Here is a 24946-nt window from a genome sequence, read left to right as displayed (position 1 = left end):
TGGAGGTCTCTCCCTCGGGAACCTAGGACAGCCAGCTTAAGTAGGATTTAAGATGAAATCAAACCAAAATGTTAAATGCTCCAAGGCATAAAGAAACAAAAGGGAATTTCTGTATTAGCAGCGCATGTTAAAGGCTCACCTGCCAGCACAGGCAGCCAGGGAAAGGTCCCCACTCAGCAGCTGTGGAGGCAAAACTGTGAAGGCAGCACAGTTTTCAGCTAGGAGGAAAAGAAAAGATGATGAAAAAGCTGTTTTGCATCCCTCAGTTTTTCTTACAGGTCATGAGACTAAATGTGCCCTCTGTGACCCGCACATACACAGGTGCCTTAAACACGACTGGTTTTTTTTAATTTTTTTCCCCAAAAAAGTATTCTTTAGAGACTGCAGTAATTTTCTGAACTTCAAAACAGAGCACCACAATATTTTCATAGCAGAAGGAGCATTTCTTCCTTAAGCAGAGCAGTTGTCAGGTGCAGTCTTCAAATTGTGCATGCTGTTCTTTCCCAGGTAAGTATGCATCTGTAATGCAGAAGCACTACTGAGATCCAGCCACGACTTGCAGCTGTCTGCAGCCGCGTGCTGGCGTTTTAAGGTTTCTTTCATTTCCCTCTCCTGGGCTCGTGGTCGATTGTTGCCCACTATCAGTTCCAGGGCGAAAAGGGCATTCCTGTATATTCCTGAACTGTCACGTTATGTTACACTCCATGATGTCACATTACAGGATAAAAAGAAGTAACGGACCAAGTCAGGCAACGAATTCAGGGTGGTATTTCTTTTCCTTTTATGTTTCCTTACATGTGTCCGTTACACTACACTTGATATCCTTCATACGGCTTTGAAGGACTTCTTCTAATGGTTTGAGGTGAAGATGTTCCCCTTTTCTTTCTTAAAATGTGCATGCAAATTTAGTTCTGCTGACAACATGAGATATGGGTAATCTCTAAATGTCTTCCTGGCGTAACTTTAAAAGTTAGCTAGCTTTGGTTCCTGTTTTATTTGGATAGGTTTCATAGTACAAGAAAGTCAAGGTTTCAGGTCAAATAACATCAAGGTTTTTTAGTTGTTGTTGTTGTTTGTGTCTTTGTGATAAAAACATGAACAGGCCAAAATGTCAGACAATTTATTCTTCTGTCTGAAATAAAACTGAATTGTGAACTCCAAGTTGATGCAGTGTTTCATTTTAATAGTGTCAGTTCTTGCTTGTTTTGCTTGTGTCTCCTGTTTTGGGTGAATTTAGTGCTAATAAAAGTGAGAGACTCTTAAAACTAGCCAGAGCCAGAAGTACCTGACAGTTGCAGGCTAGCAAATGTACGCTCCCTGTCTTGGTTTGCTTGATCTAGATGCTTTCCAAGGTTTTGTTTCTCTGAAACAGCACCTGCCAGTTAGGTTGTTTGATAGTTTTATGAAGTTGAAGTACGGGGCTTCTATTTTCTGTTCCTCCAGCTTTCTGAAACATTCTTGTCTTCTGCTGTCTTGCTTCTAAACCTTCTGCTGTGCTCTCAAAAACGAGCCATGGTCAAACCCAGGTCACCTTGTCAGACGCAAATCCAAAGGGAGTCCAGGGACCATTGCTTCCCATGCAGTCTGTGCACTCCTTTCCCTAAATTTCTACCAAACCAAACAGCTGTCTTAATGAGAAATTATTGGGCAATTTTGGCCTGTGTTCTTTTGGCCACAAGAATTCCTGCAGCAGCCAAATGGTCCCACCTGGACACTTCTCTTGAAATATGGTCTAAACCCTGAGGAGCAGGAGCTCCAGGCCTGTGTCTTGATGCCTCCTTTGTAAAGCCAGCACCAGGCTGGTCACTGTTGTCTATTTCTTGGCTGTCCAGGCGTGTTTAAATAACCCTCGTGAAGCAGGCATCATGCAGTTTGTGTTACTACGCCTCTGAACTCCAAGGTGGTGAAAAAAAGCCCTTTCTGAGTATAGCAGAAAGATGTAAAATACGGTGTAAAATCAGATTGCTGATCTCTGTCGTTCTTGATTCTGTGCATTGAGAGGAATAGTCTTGTGAGGACTGGGGAAACTCAACTGGGAAATTTCGTTTTTCACACTAAACTTGTGATGGAGCTTTTAACTAGCTGAAGTATTGCAAAGGTCAGCTCACTGGGGAAACGCACGGCATGCTCTGTGCTTCTAGTTTTTTTTTTTTCATTCAGTGTACAAGTAAATGCTCTGTCTTAGATGCCTAGCCTAAGTCTATAATTAATGAAAATTTGAGGCAGCATTGCTCTTTGCAAAGAAACTCAATATAGGCTGCAGTTCCTTAAGTTAGGAATCCTCTGTACATTATTCTGACCACCTCTGATATATAGAGTGGCATATACATGAAAATAATGCTTGGAAAATGCTCTGAATCAGTGTTTCTTACCTCCTCTCCCAAGAAAGAAAGCTGGAAGGCTTAGCAGAAGGTTAACAGTAGTGACAGAAGAGGAGGTAACATTATTATCTGTCTTCTGTAGAGAATTATAATATAGCTGATATATTGTGCAGCGATCATTTAAGCAATGTCAAGAAGCCATTCAGTGAAGGAGAACAGCAGGGCTGGCTACCCAGCACAAAGGCACATCTCTCCTTATACGTGTGGATTAAACAGAGAAACTGAGAACACTTTTTATGCAGACATCAGGCAAAATCCAAACCCCCTTGGTCTAAGAAGTGCACCTACGATTTTTGGTGGTGGTGTGGCAGGATTTATCAGTGAGGCATTAGGCAGCTTTAAATTGCAGGAGATTTCATCTCTGTGTATCGCTTATGCACAAAGCTCCCTGTTTCTCAGCTTCTAGAAACAAAGCCCTCTGGAGTTGCATTTTACCTGTGTAAGATGCCTCCAGGTTGTCAAACAGCTCCTTAATTAGTTTATTTTCTTCTTTGCTCCAAGGGATGAGTATATTATTTATTCTATGCTCCCAGACTTTTGTTAGTCTGCATTTATGTATTTTGTCTTCAGAATGACCTAGCATGGGGCTAGCCTCTAGGGTAGCATGAAACACACCTCTCTGACGGAGGCGGTAGTTCAGACTTGACTAATGGTAGAATATTAATAGCAGCAATAATAATTAAAACAGTGCACTAAAATACCCTTGGGTGCTGTTGCTAAGTTAGACTATACCCCTAAAATTCCAGAGGAAAGGCATACATTTTAGTTATTTCCATCCACAAAGTGAACAGTTGTCTCATTCAGCAACTGGAGTAAGCTTTCATCCTCTTCGTGGATGTTTCATTAGGACACAGTTCTCCCAGAGGGTCATGGTGCAGTTTACATTAAACTCAAGATAAAAATGACATTGAAGCTTTGCTCCTGTATTTTCTGCACTGCCTGAAAACAAATACATGACCTACAGCTAGTTCATTGGCTTATTGCCTTGGTGTTATTAACCCAAGTGTACCCAAGAGGCGGGGAATTTGTGTTCTGTTTGCTCATAGAGGAGCACTCGAATCCTTCGCCTGACAGATCTGGGAATCTCTGGAAGCAGTGGGGGGAAAGTTTCCCTAAGTACAGGTTTGAGCAAATAGTCTGGCTGAAAGAGGCTGAATGTGTCTTTCTACAGAAGGGCATGGTTGTGAGCACAGCCTCAGTCTGCTGGGCAGACGGTTAATGGGAACAACCTCTCCCCCCAGCGCAGAGCGCTCACTTCGAGGTTTCTTTCTGATGCTGAACTAATTGCAGTCTGCAAACACTGAGGATGTGGCTTCCAAAAGTCTGTGGGCAAGTAGGCAAAACCACCAGACGAGAGAGTGTGAAAGGAGCTCGGTCTCAGCAGGCAGCTTCGGGCAGGAGCAGCGCGCAACGTTGAAGGGCTGCAACGGCCATCGCTTCTCAGAGTCCGGAAAAGACTAGCGTGTGTCCTTGGCCCGCTCAAATTCACAACCGTACGTAAGTACGTTGCCTGGCCTAGGACGTGTGCCTAATTGCTGTCAACCTGAGTGAAGGGCAAGCGTATGCTGGCCTGTTTTTCTGAATTAGGATAAGAGCCCATAAATACAAAAAATCTCCATACATTGAAGTGTTTTGCTGCCATGAAGTGTGTGCCCCAGATATTAGCTTTGTGCTAGGCAGTGAAAGTGGCTGGATTTTTTAAAAAATGTTTTTCTTTCCAAATGTAACCAAAATTAAATTAAAATGCAAGAGTTTTATGAAGTGCCCAAAATAATTAGAAGGTAAGAAACTGTTGTTAACATTTACATTCTGAATGCATGAAATTGTGGAGTACTGTGCTGTTCACCTCTAGCTAGCCTTTAATTTAAACAAAAGCTATAAAAGTGCAATTAGGCTCCAGTCCAATGAAGCACTTAAATATGTTCCTAGTTTTAAGTGTATGAGTAACCCCGGTGAAGTTAAGACTTGCTTAACTGCTTTACTTGAATAGGACATTTCGTAAAGTAGTTGTAATATACAAAGAACAATCCTGCAAGTATCATTGGGAAAGATTTAAAGAGGAGTAAAGTCCCACCTGCACTTCGGGATCTGACCCCCCTTCGGTTTTCACAAAGCTGGTTTTGCCCAGTGATTTCTCCTGCAGGATCCTGATCCAAAGTCCTCTGAGATCTTTGGATGTGCTCCATCATCTGTTGTTAAAGAGGCTTAGTTTGTGCGGCAGTTTCCTACCATCTACTGAGGGAAATACATTCGACGCATGCACCTTCATTCGTCCTCTCTGCTTGACTCGGAGACGTGCCTCTTTATAAACATGCTGCTACCACCACCAGGCTCTCCTCTCAATCCCATATAAAGCATCTAAACATCAGGGATTTAACACTCCCATTTTCAGTGCTAAATCAATGTTCTTTATGCATTTGTTCTTGGAACGCTGCTCCATTTGAACCATAATTCTTCCCATATACCATAAACTTGGTCTGTTTTCACTCTGATAGAAATTGATCATTTAAAGCAAGAGGAAAAACCCTGTGACTACTGTTTAAAGGTTTCAAGGCCAATGCTGCTTAGCCAAATCAGGTTCTCCATCACCTCAGCACACCAAGTGCTGTGATTACCGGGGAAGCGTTACCTTTCTGGGCTACAACCAGCCTTGCAACTGCTGGGATAGGGTGAAATTATGAGCCGCTCACTACGGTTTTGGCAGGCAGTAAAGGGATGGGTTGGCTCAGTTGATGACTGACCTCCCATTTCGTGGTTTACTCCTCCAACCATCCCGTACTTGTACAAAGGTAGAAAGAAACATTCCACTACGTAACTGGATTTGACCAAAGATTAAACCTGGTCTCCTGTGAACTGCACTGGGAGCCCATTAAAGAAAGGATTGTTTGCCAAACGTTGTTGTATCTCCTCCCGAGACCGTAAAAAACATTGTTAGCTGAAGTAATAGTGGAAAATGATTGCATTCCTCTATCCTCCTCCTTACCGCCACACAGCAACATGACGGCAAACCTGTAATGAGATCCGTGAAGGGCTCTGCTGCAGTTACCTTGAAAACTTTTTCATTGCCCTACAGTTGCAGCTAATGCTGTGAGACTCAGCCCCTGTCCAGCACCAGCTGAGGGATAGAGACTGTAAAAATTAAACAAAAGTACCATGAATTTTTAATATTAAATACTTGCAGTAAATTTTTTAATAGTCAAGGGTAACTTTCTGTATTTACATACTATTATCTGAATAACAAATAGCTTCAAGGATACAGCAAACTCTTCTGTGCAAATGGAAAATGGTGAGTTTACTCTTATACATAATTTATTGACAATTATTCCTTTGATTTCATCCACTCCACTCTATTTTCTTCATGTCTGGCATGGAGTGCAATGGGAGAGACATTTTAGAGAACGTGGTATCTTAAGATATGTAGTCCACTTTGGGGTATTTGGGCTGTTACCTTCTCATTCCCTCTAGACATGCTGGGACTAATTCTTCCTTTGCCTTAAAGATCCTTTTTTGGGATCTTGATGCATCACCTTGACTGGACGAGTACTTCTTCATGGGAAATCTGCTAGAGATCACTGTTGGAAATGCAGCTAAATAGCTGACTTCCCATTGCTGGCTGGAGGGCAATGACCCTTGGTGGCAGGAACAAGAAGTGGTGCCACAGGGTAGCAGCCAATTTTGTGAATGCACCACAGAAAACATTTTCTGGCTTCTCAAATGGCTCTTTGTGAACCTGAACGTTCCCTATTTGAAATACAAGGTCTTACTCCTGGTGAAGCACTGAGGTGGGAGGATGTTCTCTCTGCTCCATAGACAACACAGTTCTCAGAATTCAGTTTCAAAAAGTTGCACAAAAGGTAGTGTTTTCTGAATATATTTTGCTGGTAGGAGCTTCAGGTCAAAGCACTGCTATTGTGAACTAGCAAAATACCTTTAGTTTTGCCTTTATTTAGTATCACTTCATTGTTTTCACTGATGTTTACACTTCACTTAGCTTCAAGTTCAAAGAGCTCTCCAGTCTCAAAGCAGAATTTTGCAAGACCACCTTTATGTTTAATTTTTTTTTAAGACAACTCTTGTCTAGTTTTTACTTTTAAATCATGCAAGATAAAAATCCAGCTGGCACAGGGACCAGGATCGTTCAGAAATCTGGAGAACCACTTGACAAATCTAAGTAAGCCATTAGTGCTAAACCACCTAAAATTGAGCAGAATGTGTGTCATTTGGAATTTAGTTGGGCTCTTCCTTAAATTTGAAAGTGCAGCACCATTAAAAATAAAGTCTCATGGGGGATACATTTTCGTTGGGTATTTTTGAAAAGCATTTGAAAGGCGATTTCAGCTTCTCCATTAATTTCCAATCAGCCTAATGCTTTGTGATGCAGCATGCATACAGCCACGGGCAGATCTGAATGGGCACACTAGGGGATAGAGTGGAAATTTCTTACAGACGGTATTTCAAAACATATTAGTGACTCAAGTTAAGTTACCAAAAAAAGACAAATACTTTGTACTACAGAAACATCTGAGCATGAGCTTTCAGCTGTTTTTTCATGTTAATAAAGGGGCTTGTTTTAAAATTGATTGGAACTAGTTTTAGCATTTTTGTATATATAAATCAATATGACTATTAGACATGATGGCATGTTTCTGGTACTGTTTGCCTGAGGAAAGCCAGAAATAGCTCGCTGAAATACAGGGCCTCTTATTTTCTGTGTGTGGCAGCTACTTTTGAAGAGTCTAATAATCTTAAATGTAAGGGTTAATATTCTTTACTAGTGGGGCCATCTTCATGTTGCATGTGTTAACTATGCAAATATATTGTGCTAACTATGCAAATATATTGTGCTATCCATCACTTACTGACAGTTCTCAAGGCTTTCTGCCATACACATAAAATAATCTGTCATAGAGAAGGGAGGAATTAAGACAAGGTGAGCAGGAAACATGTTAAAAACCAAAAGAAAACCCAATGTGTTGGGGTTTTTTTAGTGCAGACAAATTAGTCCAAGTTTTACTGGCCTGGAATTTAAAAAGAAAGGAAAAAGGACAAAAATGAATTCCTGATGCTCAGGAAACACTTGTCCCATGTGTACTATTGCATCTTCATGGGGAGCTTTATCCTACCTGTAGAACTGCCTGTGCCCCAGCTTGAAAGGGCGCTCTCCTTCCTGGAAGTATTACGGGACTTATTAAATTTGCTCTTTTCTGTAGGAAATAGGACAGAGAAGAGAGAGTTATAAGGTATAAAAGACATTTTATTTTAAAAAGGCTGCTGCTGTTCTTCATTCTGCGAATCCTACAGGCATGATGTCAAACTGTTCAGCCTGGGAGTGTGGGAAATTCCCAGGAGCAGATAGACGTGTGCTGGTAGACTCACGGCATCTCGCAATGATTTGTTTCTGGTTGATATTAAAGGACACTTTCCCTTGATACAGGAAGTGTTTGAGATTAGCACATAAACAAGGATTTGGCCTGTTTCTTTCTAGTGAAGGTGGGTGATTTCTTTCTTCAGACTTCTGATGCAAAATAAGGAAATGTTTGTCAAAGAGACATGCAAAAAAAGAGGAAAGCTGCTGGGAATTCCCATGGTGTGGAGTAGATTTAAGATCTCAGTTTATTATAATCCTGAAAATGACCATCAACATCACTGCGCACCAGAAAAGCTGGAGGAGAAATTATTTAAGTTAACTTCCCCTGACTCCCCTTTAATACGAAGCACTGAAACACTGTGGGAGGACGAACAGATGCAGTTTGTACTCAGGAATAGTTGAGGAGGTGTCTTTATTTCAATGAATTTCTTCTTCAGGTATAACTGCTGAGGGCACAGGGCTTGGAGTGTGGCCAAGGGAGCAACTGAAGACAGGTAGAACTTAGCCGGGGAAGTTGACCATTTCCAGGCTGTAAAGTCGTGACAGAGGAGCGTTTTAGATAACGCACGCTGTGAAGATGATCTCTCAAGCAATAGAAAGGGCAGTCGTTTCTTCAGCATTGCATTTAATTCTTGCAAAACCATCATTCAGTTTGTTCCTTCAAGAAGAATCAGATGGTAGAGCTCAAAATTGGCTTTCACTGCTTTGGCAAATACTTTCTTTGCTGAGGAACCAAAAAAAGGATGGATACTGGAAGTCAGTGTTAATGTTGAGTGTCCAAATGATGACAGGAGTGTTACAGTGCTTGCAGAGATGGAGGGAAAGCTACCCCAATTTCTTCAGCTGTCACTCAAGGGAGATAATTCACCCACCAAACCCTTTGCTTATCAGTGTTGATAGCTTCTTGAAGCTGCCTAGACTACCAAGTTACAGCACCAAGAACTGCAGTGTATCTTGTATCTCCATTTCCCCAAGTAAATTCAGGAAAATGGAGGTGGTGTTGGTTTTTGTTCTGTGTGGTAAATCAAAGTGAAGGCTGTTCCATAAAGCAACACAGACTGCGAAGAAATAGCCCTGGTAAAAAGGTATCTTCTGGAATCACCAGGTTTTCTAGGCTTTTTCTGAAAGCAACTCTCACTTCTCTTTTTACCTTAGCTGTAAATACAGGGGGTTGCTTCGCTCAAGATACCTAGAGCATCGGTGTTCTGTACCACTGCTCCCTTGTTCTCAGTTGTGAGCATTTATATTACATGATTCTTAAGTAATGCTGTCCTTGAGCTGCAAAACAGGAGGAGAAAGTAAAATCAAGTCTGGGACTCAAAAAATCTACTGGTTTCAGCCCCAGCCCCCCCATCCCCCGCTTTGAATACAGCAGAAAAATCCATCCTTACTACAAAGAGTATGTTATAATACCGTTAACACCTTCTATTTAGAATGAGAATTAATTAGGAAGGAGTTGGAGCGCTCTGCCTGACAGATTCATGATCCATGAAGCTAATCAGTTTTGTAGCCTGTCATTGCTTTTGCTGCGGACCGGTCAGCCGCTGAATCCCGTGCTGCGGAAGGAGATGTTTGCCTCTTGTCACTTTTTTCGCTGTTGTGCCAATATGGAAGAAGAATGTAATGCTGGTTTATTTCCATGTCTGAAAAGTTGCTATTACATCCAGCACTAGCTGCAAAGCCTCGGTCGTTTTCTGGAGAAAGAAATCAGGCATTGAACTAGCTACTAAATTTAGTGATTTAGCTGTTGTAAATCGTCTGTGCCTACGGAAGTCACAGCAGCATTTAGGTACTAAAAGGTAAGCGTGTATGTAAGATTACTCTGAGCCTTTGGTTTAACTGGGTTCAAAACACACATTGACCTGGTGATTTGTTAGCATTAATGAGCAAGGATTCAATAATCTTTTTAATATTTATCTTTGTCCTTTCATTGATCACGTACCCAATGAAGTGCTGGTCTGCCTCTTTCCCCTGCTGCGGCTGTAAAACACAAACACAGACCATTCTGCAGCTTTCAGGGTTGGGGTTTTTTGTACTAGAACTGCAGAGGAGGTTTCTTCATGCCCAGGAATTTCATCAAGTTTGTGAAGGAGAGAAACCCACAGTCATCTCCATCCCAGTGGTTCATTGGAAAAACATATCTTGTATTAAATACTTTAAAGATTCATGAAGCAGCTTTAATTTTGTTTGCATTTCTTCCTGAAGGGTAAAGCTGTCAGAAATCTCTAAATGCATTGCCTAATCCATTTCCAAACTCAGTATATTAAGGTCTGCAAGCAAAACTCATTTTGGGAGTTTAGCAAATGTGCAGACAGGAGAGAAGGCAGGAGAAAGAGAGCAGGAAAGATTTTCCATTCCTTGGTAAGGCACGGGACTACGTGCATGGCTGTAGTGTCACCCCTTCACAAAAAATAGTGCAGCCCAAATGGACTCTAAGAGGAGCTCTGATAAAAGGAGGACTTCACATGTTTCCATTGGGTCAGATACAGAGTAAATACAGCTATCGAGGAATGAGGGTTCAGGCAAAAGAAAATTTCCTTCCCTTTATTGCCTACAAGCTCACAGGGCTGCCATGAGCTGGCTTATGTGCAGCGGAGAAGCCTTTATTTTCTCCTTCTCCCAGTTTCTAATCTGTGACCTTTTTTGTGTTAGTACATGACTTTTTTTCCCAAGCTTCTGGTGTGCCAACCGAAGAGCCTTTCCTGGTTTCTCATGCCTGCATAGACAGCGCTCAAAATGGGGCTCAGGGGGCTGGCTGGGAAATGTTCATTTAAGGAACCAGTTCAATGCAAGGGAAAGAATGAGTGAAAATCATCTCCAGTGTAGAGAAAAATGATCTGACATCGAGCTCTCTGTCACGTACAAAGGAAATACCTCTGGGTCGCCGGCCAAGCTCTGCAGTAGCCAATACAGAGCAAGAACGCTCAAAGACTCTTCCCAAGACAACAGCAGGATGCCTCGGGTTTGATGCTTGGCATGTTGTACAAAGGGGCCTGAAGGGCTGTTTCACATATCAGGTCTAATTCATCCTCAGCTGGTTCATGGAAATGATTAGCCGTGGCATCGTTAGTCTTCGCTTGGAATCGCAGGTCCTGAATGCATCCAGCGGTGTCCCTACAGCATACCTGTCTGCCCTGGAGAGAGGTACTGCTTCTCACGCAGAGCTGAAGTCCTTTGCTGCTTCTGCACTGTGAGACCTGACGACGGTTCAGTGCTAATTTAGAATCACAGTAATATCAAACGTGAGCTATGCCTGGCTAGCTTAGACCATCGTTAGCTACCACAGAGATCAAATAAATGTTCTAAGTTCTTCCCGAACTCACCGGTGTTAGACAGATGTTAATGAAGCCAAGATCTGGCTATCAATTACTGTAATTGTCCTCCAGCACGCAGCTGCCAGTGTTCATACTGCGGCCAGACCTAGCGCAGAGAAGTGGAGACCACGGTGGTAGCCAGCTCCCTTCCCTGGCAGAGTGCTGGGCGTAGTGCTGGTGCTGAGGGCTTCCCAAGCAGGGCAGCCAAGCCTCTGCTCCCTGAGAAGGGCTGCCTTAAACACCCAGGCACTTTACTGCACCGTATCAGGGCTGCCAGAAATGGATGATTTCTTACCAAAGTCCTTTTGGTGGTCAGGCTGAAGCATATCAGAGTGTGCCTTGCTTTAAGAGTGAGCCTTGAGAAGAATGTTCCTTCTCAAAATAAATAATAAAAGTGACTAGTGCCACGTTAAGCTCTTCCATCATTAGCTCACAGATTTCTTGTCCAGTGCTTTCCCGCTGTTTCCAGGCTGCTGCTCCAACCGTTTTCTGAGAGGATGCCCTATGTCTTATTGAAAGCCAATAGGCTTGTTATGGCCTTGCTTTCCCTGGGACTTCTCTGGAATCACCTCTTTCCTCCTGCCAGGCACCAGGGCCAAAATCAAGGGCTGCGCCACAGAGGACTGCGCGTCCTCCTGACACCCTGACTTTCTCAACCTTGCGTACAAGGGACCGAATGTTCTATTGCGATGCACTCGGTCTGTTGTCAGCAGCCTGCCAAGAACGGAGCTGCAAAGGCGTTGTAAGGTGACAGTGGGCCCAGCTGTGCCTTGATGCTAGAGCATCCTTGCGCGTGACTTGCTAATGTCACTATTTGGCTCAGAGTGTCAATTGCTGGTTAGAGTTTCTTGGAATGAAGGAAGTATTAATTGTAAATTGCTGTGGCTGGTATCTAATTACAGAATACATTGGGAAGCACTTGGGCGACAATCCAACAAAGCACTTATGCTGCACCCACTGATTTTTAAGGGAAGGCCCCTTGACTGGGACTGCTCGTGCTTTCGCACGCCATCGGAAGTGCTTGTTACTGTGCTGGTTTTAGCTGGGGTAGAGATAATTTTCTTCACGGTAGTTAGTGTGGGGCTATGGTCTGGATTTGTGCTGGGAACAGTGCTGGTAACACAGGGGTGTTTTTGTTTCTGCTGAACAGGGCTTGCACAGAGCCAAGGCAAGTGGGCTGGGGGGAGCATGAGGGGTTGGGAGGGGACACGGCCGGGACAGTGACCCCAGCTGACCCCAGGGCTGTCCCACACCACATGGCGTCAGGCTCAGCATGTAGAGCTGGGGGAGGAGGAGGAAGGGGGGGACGTTCGGAGCGATGGGGTTTGTCTTCCCCAGTCACCGTTACGTGTGATGGAGCCCTGCTGCCCTGGGGATGGCTGAGCACCCCCTGCCCGTGGGGAGGAGGGGATGAATTCCTTGCTTTGCTTCCATGTGCAGCTTTTGCTTTGCCTATTAAGTTGTCTTTATCTCAACCCATGAGTTTTCTCACTTTTACCCTTCCGATTCTCTCCCCCATCCCACCCAGAGGGAGTGAGCAAGTGGCTGTGTGGGGGTCACGCACAGCCGGCTGGGGTTAAACCACGACAGTTAGTGGACCAGTACTTTCTCCTGGTTACCTTAGTACACCCATCTCATTTTCTGAAGTGACTTAAGGAGATGGGAGTTCAAGGCTGACTTGAAGTCTGCAGGAAATGAACTCCTAAATCACTGCTGTACTTTGAAAAGTCTACTCAGATGGGCAGCTTCTTTTGCTGTTCTTCGTCCTTGCAGTAATATATAAAATTATGACAGCTTTTAAACCGCTGCTAAATTCTGAGGTTTGCCTTTGCTAGTGTAGATGTTCCTGTTGCAGTGGGGTTACCCAGGGTATTCTAAAATGTAATGGTTGGGAGTGCTCTTTCCAAATGCAGACATAATGCAGTTTTTCAACTACGTCCTGCTAACAGAGAAAGGGGGGACCTGACCGTCAAAAGAAGGTTGCAGTGAGAAGTGACAGGAATGATTTAATGCAGGTGGGATAACGAAATCAAAACAGTCCATGATGCCCCACAGTATCAGTAATCATTGAGAACCACGGTATGCAAAGTCCTGTGACCCAGTGAGACCGTGGAGTCACACTTAGGCTAATAATGCATTGATTGAATATGACAACAAATAAATCAAAAGTGGAGGTTAAGCTTGAATTAGAAATACTAATTTTCTCAGAATGTAACTGGGAGGATGGAGGAATAACGGGATCAGCTGTACTCAACTTTTCAGTCTGGACAGGACCATGTGGCTGGGTGCCCATGTGTTTCAGTCCACTCACCAATAAAACAAGCACTTTTTACTCCAGAAAAGTTCAGCAAAATTTATTGATCAGAAGATGAAGACCCGCTGGGGTCTTGCACTATTTCAGCGGGCCTCCGTCTTTTCCTAGGCAAGGTACCTGGGTCCTTCCACACATGCCTCTCTGCTTCTGACCTTTGTGCTCACCCTACCTTGCCTTTGACTGCTTGTCCCTCTACGTTGGAAGCGCTGCTTTGACTGTCCTCTCGTTCACACTGCGCTTCCTCCTCCTTCCCCTCCTCTGCCACAACCTCCTTGCTGTCTCCGGACTTCAGCTACGTGGTTCCTTTGCTTCCCTTCTTTCCTGCTAGCTCTGGGTGCTGATGCAGGACCCCACCAGGAAGCATGACCTGGGGTGGGCTCCCTCTTCTGCCTCCCTTCCACCAGCAATGCACCCACTGCTTTTGTGTCAGTCTGATTTACTGAGACGCAATTTGTTACGTCCTGCTGATACAAGTGAGGTTCTGGAACAAATTGCTGTCATTTCAAAGGTGTCCCTCATCAAGGGAAATCTTGCAAGGTCTATGTTTTTAGCTGATGGCTCATTCCTGTTTGTGAAGTGTTCCTGATGGACTTCTTTGATATGTTGGTGTGGTCAAAAGGAAAATCACATTCAAAAAGAAATTCAAAAAGGAGGCTGTGTCAGAGCATTCACACCTCCCGTAGAACTCTGTCCTTGTTCAAGGTTTATTTTTAGACTGTGTAAGAATGCTGCTTAGCCAGAATTTTTACACAGGGGTCCTCTGTATGGTACAGGCCACCAGCAAGCTGCTAGTAAGTAGCTATGGTAACACTGTAATCAATGACAAGTACTCAGGTCTCTGAGCAAGTAGTGCTGGGATGAGTAGGAATTATGAATAATTGCACTTTAGTAGGATTCATAACTGATTTCCAGAGGTTACCCACCAGTCAAGCGTTTGTCGCCCTCCCCATCCCATGACTGCTGATAGTGGGGGAAAAAAGTGATTGTTATGCCAAAGTAATGAGGAAAGAGGTCAGGAAGTTTGATAAGAGCAGGAAAAGTCATTTCCTGTGATATCATTAGCGGTACTTTAGAGAGCAGGTTCAGTAATTGCTATGGTAATTCTGAATGGCTTTTGACTGTGAGAACATGTCAGTAATTTTTTAAAGTTAACATCTTTGCTAGTGGGAGAGAATTCCACTAAAATAAGGCAGTATGGTGTTACAGAGGGGCATGGGCTGGGGGCTTGGGAAGCAGAGGCTCTGCTCTGTGCTGGGAGACTTCTCCAGGCTTCGGGTTTTCTTCTCAGAATGGTTGGTGATAACTTATATGCAGCAGTGAGCAAGCATGAAAGGAAATTCTGAATCTCTGGATGTAGCCGCCTCCCGAGGTGACGTCTCAGATGGAGCAGATCTGCTTTGCAGATGTTTCAGCCAGTGCATGCCTGTACAAACAAAGTCATCCATTTGTTATTGCTGCACAACTGCGGAACCAGAAAGGGTGGCGAGTGCTCTTTGTACTTTGCTTGACGGGGTCCTGGTTTTAAAAGTATGAGATCTAATTATGAGTGAAGAGCAGACCTTCTGACGGTTCCCCTGGGAGCATAGACGGGCTCTAGCATTGTGGGCCTTCTCCAGGTTGTTTTTGAGAAAAGCCACTCATATTCCTTTGGTTTTCAAGAGATGCTTTTAACCTTCCAGAGAATGAGAGCCGCCACAAGTCTGTGTGCAGGCAGATACACTTTGCTGTCTACTGAAGTGCTGGAAAGTTTGCTGCTCCTAGCTATGTTGCTTCTTTTGAGCTTTCACCACATCTTTCTTTGGGGTTAGAAAGAACAAAGCCTGTAAGTCTCTATATGCTGGAGAGCAATGAGGAGAGGATGCTCTTCGGTGTGCTTTACCTCCCAAGGGCTCCTTGGGTTTCAATTCTTTCTTTCTCCTCTCCAGGTGCAAACAGATGACCTACGCGGATGACCTGCCCCAGATCTCCGTGGTCTTTATATTTGTAAACGAGGCGCTCTCTGTCATCCTGCGCTCCGTGCACAGCGTTGTGAATCACACCCCGTCGCACTTGCTCAAGGAGATCATTCTGGTCGATGACAACAGTGACAATGGTGAACATACGTTAACTTTTCCTCTGAGTACTGTGTCGTGTGTGGGCAACGGATATGAAATGTAAATCAGCGGGGGTTTGGTCACTACTGGCTGAACTGCTTTTATTTTTTAACATTGGGATGAAACAGCATTGAGTCATTCTGTATGCCAAGAGCTGGGGGAGGAGGGTCGTCCTTGCAACCACTGATTTATGGCTAATGAGCCAGATCGTAAGTTGGTATAAATTAAGGTACCTCTACTGAAGTCAGCAGAATTTACAAGAGTTTGTGTTTGTTGATGAGAGGCTTGGCTGAGCCACTTGCACAAAGCTGTGAGTAAATATTAACTATTTGTATAATAAATAAACATTATGTGGATAAACCCTGCTGGTTTCATTGAAATCCTCACAAGATGAATGATATTTGTGTAGGCAACCTTAATATAGAAATGACACTATTCTCCAAATTTTCAGACCCAGTGGAATACCATCATTAATAGACTGGAAGTTTAAATTTTACTTCCAAGGAAAAGTGGGGCTACAGATTCTCCTTAAAGATAGTTCCTGCTCTTTTACAAGGCAGCACGCTCTGCTGCTTCATGATTTAAACAGGTGTTGATAATATCAGATTTTGAGTCTGATTATTTTGGGGTTTCTTTTGTTTGTTTTGGTTTGGTTTTTGTTATTGTTGAGTTAGGGAGTAAATTAAACTATAAGAATGAAACAGAATGCGCACAAAGCACATGCAACTTTCAGGTCATCTGGTCTGTTAACGTGAAAATAACACTTCCGTTACAGCCATCAAAACTCAAAATATGGGTGTGCAGGGTGCTATTGATCAATGTGTTTCACGGGACAGTCAGGTTTGAAGGGCTTTTCGGATACAGGCGACTAACAGCATTGTGTTTTAAGTTGTTATACTTTAGGCTTCTCAAACTGTATTTGTTAAAATAAGGCTTACTTAAGTTTAGCATTTCCTCCACAGATCAACAGCTTTAAATCTTTCAGTTTTAAGTTGCTGTTCCTCTTCGAGACCCCCAAAGAGAGAGGAACGTTGAGAGGACAAATCACTAAGGACAAAAATAAGTTCCAAAACCTATAGATTTAAGAAACCTTTTGTCCAGTTCTGCTTTCAGTTATGGCAGTGTAACCTGCGGAGTGATTATGTGAGATTGCAAAGTGTCTGAGTCAATGTAATACAGAGGAGAATTGGACTCATTGTTTCTCAGTGAACTCTTATATGGCTTTTCTCTGTCATTCTTCTAGATAACTGGAGATTTATCAGGTCTTTGATTCTCATGATAATGATTCTACTGTGTAATATAGATCAGAAGAATGAGGCTTCTAATGTCCTGGAAGCTTCTACCAGTTTTCCTAATAAATATATTTGAGTAAAAGCCTCATTATGAATAAGTTGCAGTGTAAATGAATTACCAAACTAGATTGATTCAAAAAAAATACCGAGACCATTTCGGTAATTTGCGTGTTTATAAGCCTATTGAAATGAAGCTGAATAAAGGACTGAATGAGTTCTGCTCCATCTGTCGTTGAATGCCTGAAAATGAACAAAAGAGAAGTAGTCTATCTGAAATGTTCAATATCCATTTAGCTCAACAGGGAAGAAGACTGGTATTGAGGAGTCTTAATTATATTTAAGGGAAAACCCTTAAAATTAAGGGAAATTAATTCTGATTTGAATTAGGTCTTGACCGAAAATCCATTGAGGTTATTTTTCAAACTCTTACTGAATAGCATAAATCAGAAAAACCAAAAAAAATCACCAGTCTCCCGTGTTGCACTGCCGTAAGGTCAGAATTGCTCCTCCCGAGGCCAGCCGTAACCTAATGCAAACCATCAGAGAATTGGAATAGTAATTATGTAAAAATATTTAGACAAACTACTTCTTCAGAACAGCACTCAGATCCATCGGGCCACACGAAACCTGTGCAAGTCTAACAGTAACTGCTCCGATACGTAGAGAATTTCGCTGAGCTGATACCCCTGGAACTGGTCCAGGCCACAGCTGTGGTGCTTGGTTTGTATCTGCAAGACTGGCTTAGGATGTTTTAGGATGGTTTAGGAGTATTTAAGGATTTCTTTCCCTTTCTGTTGCAGAATAAATCAAGGCAAAGCAAAATGTTGCAAGGCTTTTCTCACTCTGAATATTTGTATGTTTTTTTTTGTCCTTAGTTGAGCTAAAATTTAATCTGGACCAGTACGTCAATAAAAGATACCCGGGTCTGGTGAAAATAGTGCGCAATAATAAACGAGAAGGACTGATTCGAGCCAGAATCCAAGGCTGGAAAGCGGCAACCTCTCCTGTTGTCGGATTCTTCGATGCTCACGTTGAATTCAACATTGGCTGGTAAGTTGCTGGCTATTCCCACCGGGAGAGCCGTACCGTTACACTGTGCTCTGTGTCCCAGCGGCTGCGAAGGCGATTTGCTCAGCAACAGGGAAGCTGAAAAACTGTAGGGGTGAGATGGCTGTAGGCTGGCGTTATCACATTAGCAATTACTTGTGAATAATATTCTTGATTATTGCAACATTGCCGACAATCTTCTGCAATGGCTGCAAGACGCGTAGAAAGAGCTGTTGTGCCTGCTCTAGTACAGCTCGGTGGAGAGAGAAGTAATTTAAACCACAACGAATACAAAACTTCCAAAGCATTCAAATGGGGAGACACCATTAAGGAGACTCTGGGCTGGAGGCAGATGCATGCTTTCAAGTACTTTGTTTTATCTCCTTGTCATTTCCTACCATTTCTTCTTAGAAATTTGAATACCAATCTAATTTCCTCATAAATTTTCTTACATTTACATTTGATGGAAACAGTGAATTATATCCTGCATTTCTAATGGGGCTTGAAATTAGCACGCCTTTCCTCATCCCCGTTGTTTTGCAAGGGAGCGGTATCGACTGTGGCAAGCACAGATTTGGGCTTAATGGGCCAGATCTGCAGCTGGAGTAAATCTTTGTAGCATCACTTAGTGGCCGATATTTGGCATTATTGGAAGTCGGGGCTGAAGGAACTGATATGTACAGTCAGCTGAAAAAGGGCTGCTGGGATCTTAAGTATGTAAAATGTGTATTTTCCAAAGATAGGCTGGTATTTGATAATGATGATGCAAAGTTATGGTGGAGCTGAGTATGCTCTGCAGTTCTGGGATATATCCCCAAACTAAAACTAAAAATAGCTGTACTTACAACCAAAGAGAAACTTAATTGCAAAGGAGTGGAGTGTTTATTTTTCTATGTTCGTGAATATCTTTACAAGATGGAAGATGCAATAAAATATGTCTTGTCGTTCACCTGGTTTATGTTCACCCTGTTTTTTTCCCCAGGACTATGAAAGACTCTAATATCAGTTGTAGTAATTTTCTAGAAGCTTAAGAGCTGGTTTAATTTATTTATTTACTTTGAAAGCATCTAAATCTTTCAAATCATTGCAAATGTTCATGTAGTAGGGTAGTATCAGCTACTGGACAGAATCAGGGACCGGGGAGAGCACGCTCCGGGTGCTGTTCCCAGTGGTTGTCCTGCCCACGCTGCAGCTTTCCGAGCCTTGCAGAGAATTTAGTTGTCATTTCCACAAAGGACATTGAGATCCTACTGATGTTCTCTACCCAGAGAAGCCAGGCAGTGGTGTCAGTAAGCAGGAAAGGGTTTTGTGCTTCATTTTGGTTTCGTTTGGGTTGGGGTTTTTTTTAACCTTGGTGCTTTGCATTAATATCAGAAAGGGTTGAAATCAGCACAGCAAGGACCCAGGCTACTCAGTAAATGAGAGCGTGTGTGTGTATACCCGAGATAAAGTGCTGGCGCTTTCTGCATCCTCCCTGGCGTACGCCCCTTTCAACAAGTGCGCTTGTCTCGGCAGTAGTGCTGAGCCCGGCTGCGCAGCTGCTCTGAGACCACTTGGCTTCTGGAGTAGCCGCTGAGGCTGAATGAGGATCGCAAACGTGCACCAGAAGCATCGTGCACCCCTTTGTTTCAGAGCTTTCCCGTCTAGTGTTTCTCCTGTTGTTCCCCTCAACCTCTGGGGCTGCTGACAGCCACCTCAAACCTTGTTCTACCTGTTTGCTCCCAGTTTTAATTCTGTCCTCGTATGCCCATGCAGTTGTCTGTCATCTTAATTTTCATCTCATCTTCTTTTACTAGGAGGGACTGGCAGTCCTTCCACCTGGACTGCTTCCTTTTCTCCCACCAGGTTAGCATTCCCCCTGGGCCATAACCCTATAAACTTGGTGGTCATGCGGGAGTGTCTTGTTAAAGTACTGCTGTTCTTTTCTCCTACTAAGTCTCATCTTGCGTGAATATTTCCCTCCATTTTCGATGCGTATTCATGTATTCAGAGGCTACATGGATTGCTCCCACTCAAAGCTGTCTATGGATTATTTGTGAGGCAATTAAAAATAAGCCAATTCCTTTACCACAGAAAAGAGCATTAGCTTTCTGTTTGGTTTGTGTTCCTTCTAAAAGTCAAGTACCTGCAGCACAATTTGAGTTTTCTAATCTATGGCTGCTTTACCTGCCTAATCAGTTGGCAGATTAATTCATAAAGAATCAGAGAAGGACTTCATCACTTCCTCATGAAATATTCAGGACTTTGACAACAAAAAAACTTTTCTTTAAACAGTAGTTGCCCCATTTATGGGTGAGCTTTTGCCTTATACCGCACTATAGCATTTTACAGGCTCTCACAGCATTACTCTCCAGGGACACTTCTTCGAAACTAAAATACAATCTGGTAGGATATTAAAAAAACCCTCTACAACCTGGCAGGTCAAATGAACTATTGAATTATTTATTTTGCTGTGCTTAATTGCTGCTTTTTTGCTTCTCAGGTGTTGAAATGTATTAGCGCAGAGCAGAGATTTTCTACTGACCTGTTCCCCTGAAGGCTTTTGATCGTGTAAGCCAATACTGCTGCTGTGCGAGCAGAAATGGAGGGGACTAGCTGAACAGGAGGCCAAGACTATTAATTCTCAAATGGAATTTTAAATTAAAATTACATTATAATCTATGTGCACAGTTCATATGCAAAATTCTATCTGTCCTGCGGAAGAACTTTGTCTGTCCTTAATGGTTATTTAATGTCAATAGAAGTCAGCATCTAGAGCCAGCAACCCAGTAGAACCAGTAGGTATGAAAAGCTCCTGTACGTTCCCCTCTGAGGGTATATTTAGGCCTGTGTTTCCCCTTCAGTCCTCTGAAGTTTTCAGCATTCCTGCTCCGACTTTCATATTAGATCCACCCACCGCGCATCAAGCGACACGCGGTAACACCGAGTACGGGCCGTTGCATCCTGGCTGCTAATTGTGTTGCAGAAGATGTGGAGCATTATACAGACTCCTGCCTCTGGGAGATGGGAGAGAATAAACATGGCAAGGAGAGAAATTCACTGCATTATAACTGGGAGCAGGAGAGAGAGATACCAGAGGTGGGGTGTAAATTCTCTGGGTGAGAAAAAGGAGGCATTGAGTGAAGGAGAACAGAAATCAGTAAGGGGAATACAGGGACCAAAACATATTAGCAGCTGTAAAGAGGGTGCTAGGAGCCATAAAATGAGACATAATGGTAGAGTGCTATACTTGCTTTCTGTCTTAGGAATTGCTTTCGCTCCCCAGAGGTACTATCGAATCACTGAATGGAGTTATGCAGTACAGTAGTAATTAAAATTTTGCCAGACAAAGAGGGAGTATCAATAAGGAAGCAGTGGAATAAGAGGATTTCATCAAAATATTTCAATATACCAGAGAGACAGAGAGAGCCTGACATGAGAAAGAGGACCTGAAATATAAGCCAAGTATCCATCAGACTGTGCCACACACAGCCCGTCATTATGGATTATCCCTGAGGTTGGCAGTGTTTTAAAAATACAGAAAACTGGCATTTTAATCAACTAAGAAGAAGAGCTAAAGATCAAGATCCCCAGGTCTATGGATAATACTTTGCAGATGCTATTTTATACTGTAATATATAGTGCAATTTGCTATAGTGGCCATAAGCAATGGATTCTCGAGAAAGTGCGTAAAGGATAAAGGAAGTTGATTTCCTCCTAGCCCTCTTCTGGCTTTGGTTATCCCAAGTACTCTGTAACAGAGCCGTGGTTATGCTTTTGTAGGGCTTCCCCTGAAAGTTCCCTCATGAATATTTTCATGCAATATATTGGAAGCCAAACCCTACCGGCAGGTAAACTCCCCATCTCCCCTGTTCAAGATCAGGTGGCTCTTCGGGGACCTGGCAAGGTCCAGGTGGTTCCTTCATTCTAGTGAGAGAAGTGCTGAAGGTGAGGGTGAATTTATGTTCGTGATCCACTCGTCCAGTCCCTCCCCTCCGGAGGGTTCACGCTTATCCCTCCTGCTCAGGACATGGGTCGTTGCAGCATCCCTGGTACCATGCCGAGTTTCACCTGGGAAGTTTGATTTATGCAAATGCAAAGGAAAGGTCATGTGTTTATTAAGGGAGGTGTTTTTTTCTCACCCAAAGCCTCTACCAGCACTTAGTATCAATGTGGTGACTTAATGGAAGATATGTTTTAGATAGCAAAAGTGAACTAATATTACGTGAGTGAAGAGGGAAGCGCGCAACACGAGCCATGTGGGCCTTTCGGATTCATGGGACAGTGCCAGCTGACGTACGGAGGCCATGCCAGAAAAGCAACTTCAACTATTCATCTACCTAAACAACCTAGAGCGTTCACTGAAGCATCCTCATTGCTTTTCAGTGGCGCAGAAAAGAGCTATTCAGCTTTGGCAGCCAAAGAGCTGATCCTTAACTCTCCAGAAGGCGTTTATGTGCGTTGGCTACATTCTGGCTGGGGGCTGCAGGTCTGAAACCTCCCTGGGCAGACAGGAATGCTGATAGAGATGTCAGGTAGAACAGATGGGGAATTTCTCTCTCCTCTTAGAGACCAGGGAAGGGAGTATGAAATTTTACTTATTTTTATTTTTAGTTCTCTGAACCCTTATTTACAGGAAAGTCATCCTGCATGAAATATTCTTCAGTTGGCCTCAGTGAAGAATTATGTATGTCAGTAGATCTGCTTGTCTGCGTCTGGTAAACGTGTCTTGTCAGTGAGATGTGAGATAGCGTATAAAAACACATGCAAAATACGCTTTCGGTTTACACAGGGTTTTTTTCTTACATTTCTGTGTTAAGTTTTTACTTCATGGGACCTGACAGTGGTACAGCCAGAGTAAAATACGGTGTTAAACCCACTGAGCCATAAAATCTAGCAGATGAGACCATGTTGTCCTTCATTTATGTCTCATGAAGGCTCTTCCTTAAGTCCTTGCAAGAAAAAAGAAAAAAAAAAGGAAAGAAATTTTGATTTGTGAAAGGGGGGGAAAAAGGAAAAAAAAAGTTGTATTTTTTTAATGTTAGTCTTCATTTTTAATTGCAGTAAAAATCAGATTAGTGATTGTGGAGAGGAAAAAAAGACATGTTTATCTCAAAAGAACCCAGAGAGTAGGGTATTTGGGTACCCAGTTGGGACAGGACAGAATTTGAGAGAGACGTTCCCCAGTGCAACTCCTGCCATTTCAGAAAGGATTTACTTTTGGACAAACTCAGAAAAAGTGACGTTTGGGGGCAGGGGGGAGTTATTGACAAATGCCTAGTACAATCATTCTAATTGTGAACTGAAAAGTGTTCCGGGTCTGCTCCTCAGGTGGTGCATGTTAGCAGAGCACCCCTGAGGGTGTGAAGTCCATTGAGGTAGAGGAGTTGGACAGCAGAGAATCCGGCCTCTGCCATGCCCTGGGTGGTTTCTCTTGCACGTGCGTCCAGTTTTGGGCCCCTCGGGACAAGAAGGGCCTGGAGGGGCTGGAGCGTGTCCAGAGAAGGGCAGCGGGGCTGGGGCAGGGTCTGGAGCACAAGTGTGCTGGGGGGCGGCTGAGGGGGGCTGGGGGGGTTTAGCCTGGAGAAGGGGGGGCTGAGGGGAGCCCTTCTCGCTCTCTGCAGCTGCCTGAGAGGGGCTGGAGTGAGGGGGGGGCTGGTCTCTGCTCCCAAGCCACCAGGGACAGGACGAGAGGGAACGGCCTCAGGCTGCGCCAGGGGAGGGTTAGGTTGGAGGTTATGGAAACTTCTTCATGGAAAGGGTTGTCAAGCACTGGCACGGGCTGCCCAGGGAGGTGGGGGAGTCACCATCCCTGGGGGTGTTTTTAAAAGACGTGTAGATGTGGTGCCTGGGGACGTGGTTTTGTGGTGGGCTTGGCAGTGCCCAGTTAATGGTCAGACTTGATAATCTTGAAGGTCTTTTCCAGCTTAAACAATTTTATGTTTCTCTGAGATAACCTGCATTTATTCCTGTGTTGTGCCTTTTTAAAAATCTGCTTGAAGTCAGCAGGTGTTTTTACATATTTAAAAAGCTGAATTATATAATCATGTGTGCTGAGGAGCTCATTACTAGCTTGTTTTTATCTGTTTTTTTTTTTATCTGGAAGAAGCTGTTCTTTTTAGCACTGTGTAAAATCAGACTTCCCCACTGGCACGAACTCTCTGGCAACCTGATAAGGATGTAAGACAGCATACAAGTGTTGTTTGCTGTGGTTTCCCATGGGGTTTGAGCTGCTCTGAATTGGTCCATATTAAATATAGAATACATACACATTCAGAGATAGATTTACAATGGGATTAGAGAAGCCCATGTGATCACAGTATGACCCCTGCCTTTTCTCTCAGTATTCTTACAGGCTTATTCTATACTCTGGTTTAAATTTTGCCTTCTAACTCTCTTTGTAACTCTAACGTTTATCTTGGGAGCACTTGTTCTTTGAGGCCCACAGTACTGGCATTGCTGGAGCTCCCACTGAAGTCATCGTGGGTGCTCAGCACCTTTGAAAATCCAGTGTTAATCCAGAAGTTGACCCACTGGTAGGCAAAAGCATTAAATCCATAACATACAAGCGCTGTGTTTAGCGATACGCTCAATAGCCTTTGACAAATCGACGCCTCCTTTTGTTGTGAATTTGCTCCTGATCAGAGATTCCTTCCACAAATTCTCCAAGAGAGTCTTTAAGGAGGAGGCACTTACCAAGGCACGTGCTGCAGGTGTTCCTCCCAGCACATCCTGGTGCCTGTGGGAAGGCCACCAACGTCACGGGACAACGATACGCTTTGCTGAGTTTCAACCAAGCGCTGCCGGTCACAGGGCTGAGTACTGGGAATGAGACTTCTGCAGCGTGTTACGGCATTTCTGGAACTGCTTCAGAGAAATAAAACCCAAACAAAAATACCCTTTAGCCTAGTGGAGTCTATAAGAGAACTAAATTTACTGTCCTTTCTCTTCTGGCTTTAACCATTCACCAGCAATCTATTCAGAGTGAGAGGAGGACACTGGAATACATATTTTTAGAGAGGATGGAAGGGAGGTACTACTTATGTCACTCAAATTCCAGCCTAAATTGTCCGCTTTGTTTTTATTAGGTGGAAAAAGAACTAGATGATGTGAAACGCTGCCTTTAAAGCTTATTTAGCTTACTGAAATCCATCACTT

At 43.4% G+C, this 24946-nt stretch overlaps 1 protein-coding gene across 2 annotated transcripts in view; it reads left to right on the top strand.

Annotated features, from left to right (window-relative positions):
* GALNT9 (polypeptide N-acetylgalactosaminyltransferase 9) overlaps window positions 1-24946 on the top strand; it is a 161035-nt gene that overhangs the window by 39877 nt on the left and 96212 nt on the right. Inside the window, exons 1-3 of one of the 2 annotated variants that reach the window (XM_064466497.1) lie at window positions 3457-3878; window positions 15303-15469; window positions 17638-17812. In XM_064466497.1, coding sequence (XP_064322567.1) covers window positions 15313-15469; window positions 17638-17812 — 332 coding nt within the window. In that variant the 5' untranslated portion in view covers window positions 3457-3878; window positions 15303-15312. Of the gene's footprint in view, window positions 1-3456; window positions 3879-15302; window positions 15470-17637; window positions 17813-24946 lie in introns of those variants that run through there. The other variant, XM_064466496.1, reaches the window with a different exon arrangement.

The sequence above is a fragment of the Phalacrocorax carbo genome, chromosome 15 (genome assembly GCF_963921805.1).
Source record: "Phalacrocorax carbo chromosome 15, bPhaCar2.1, whole genome shotgun sequence".
NCBI lineage: Eukaryota > Metazoa > Chordata > Aves > Suliformes > Phalacrocoracidae > Phalacrocorax > Phalacrocorax carbo.
This window is presented reverse-complemented; position numbering and strand designations above follow the sequence as displayed.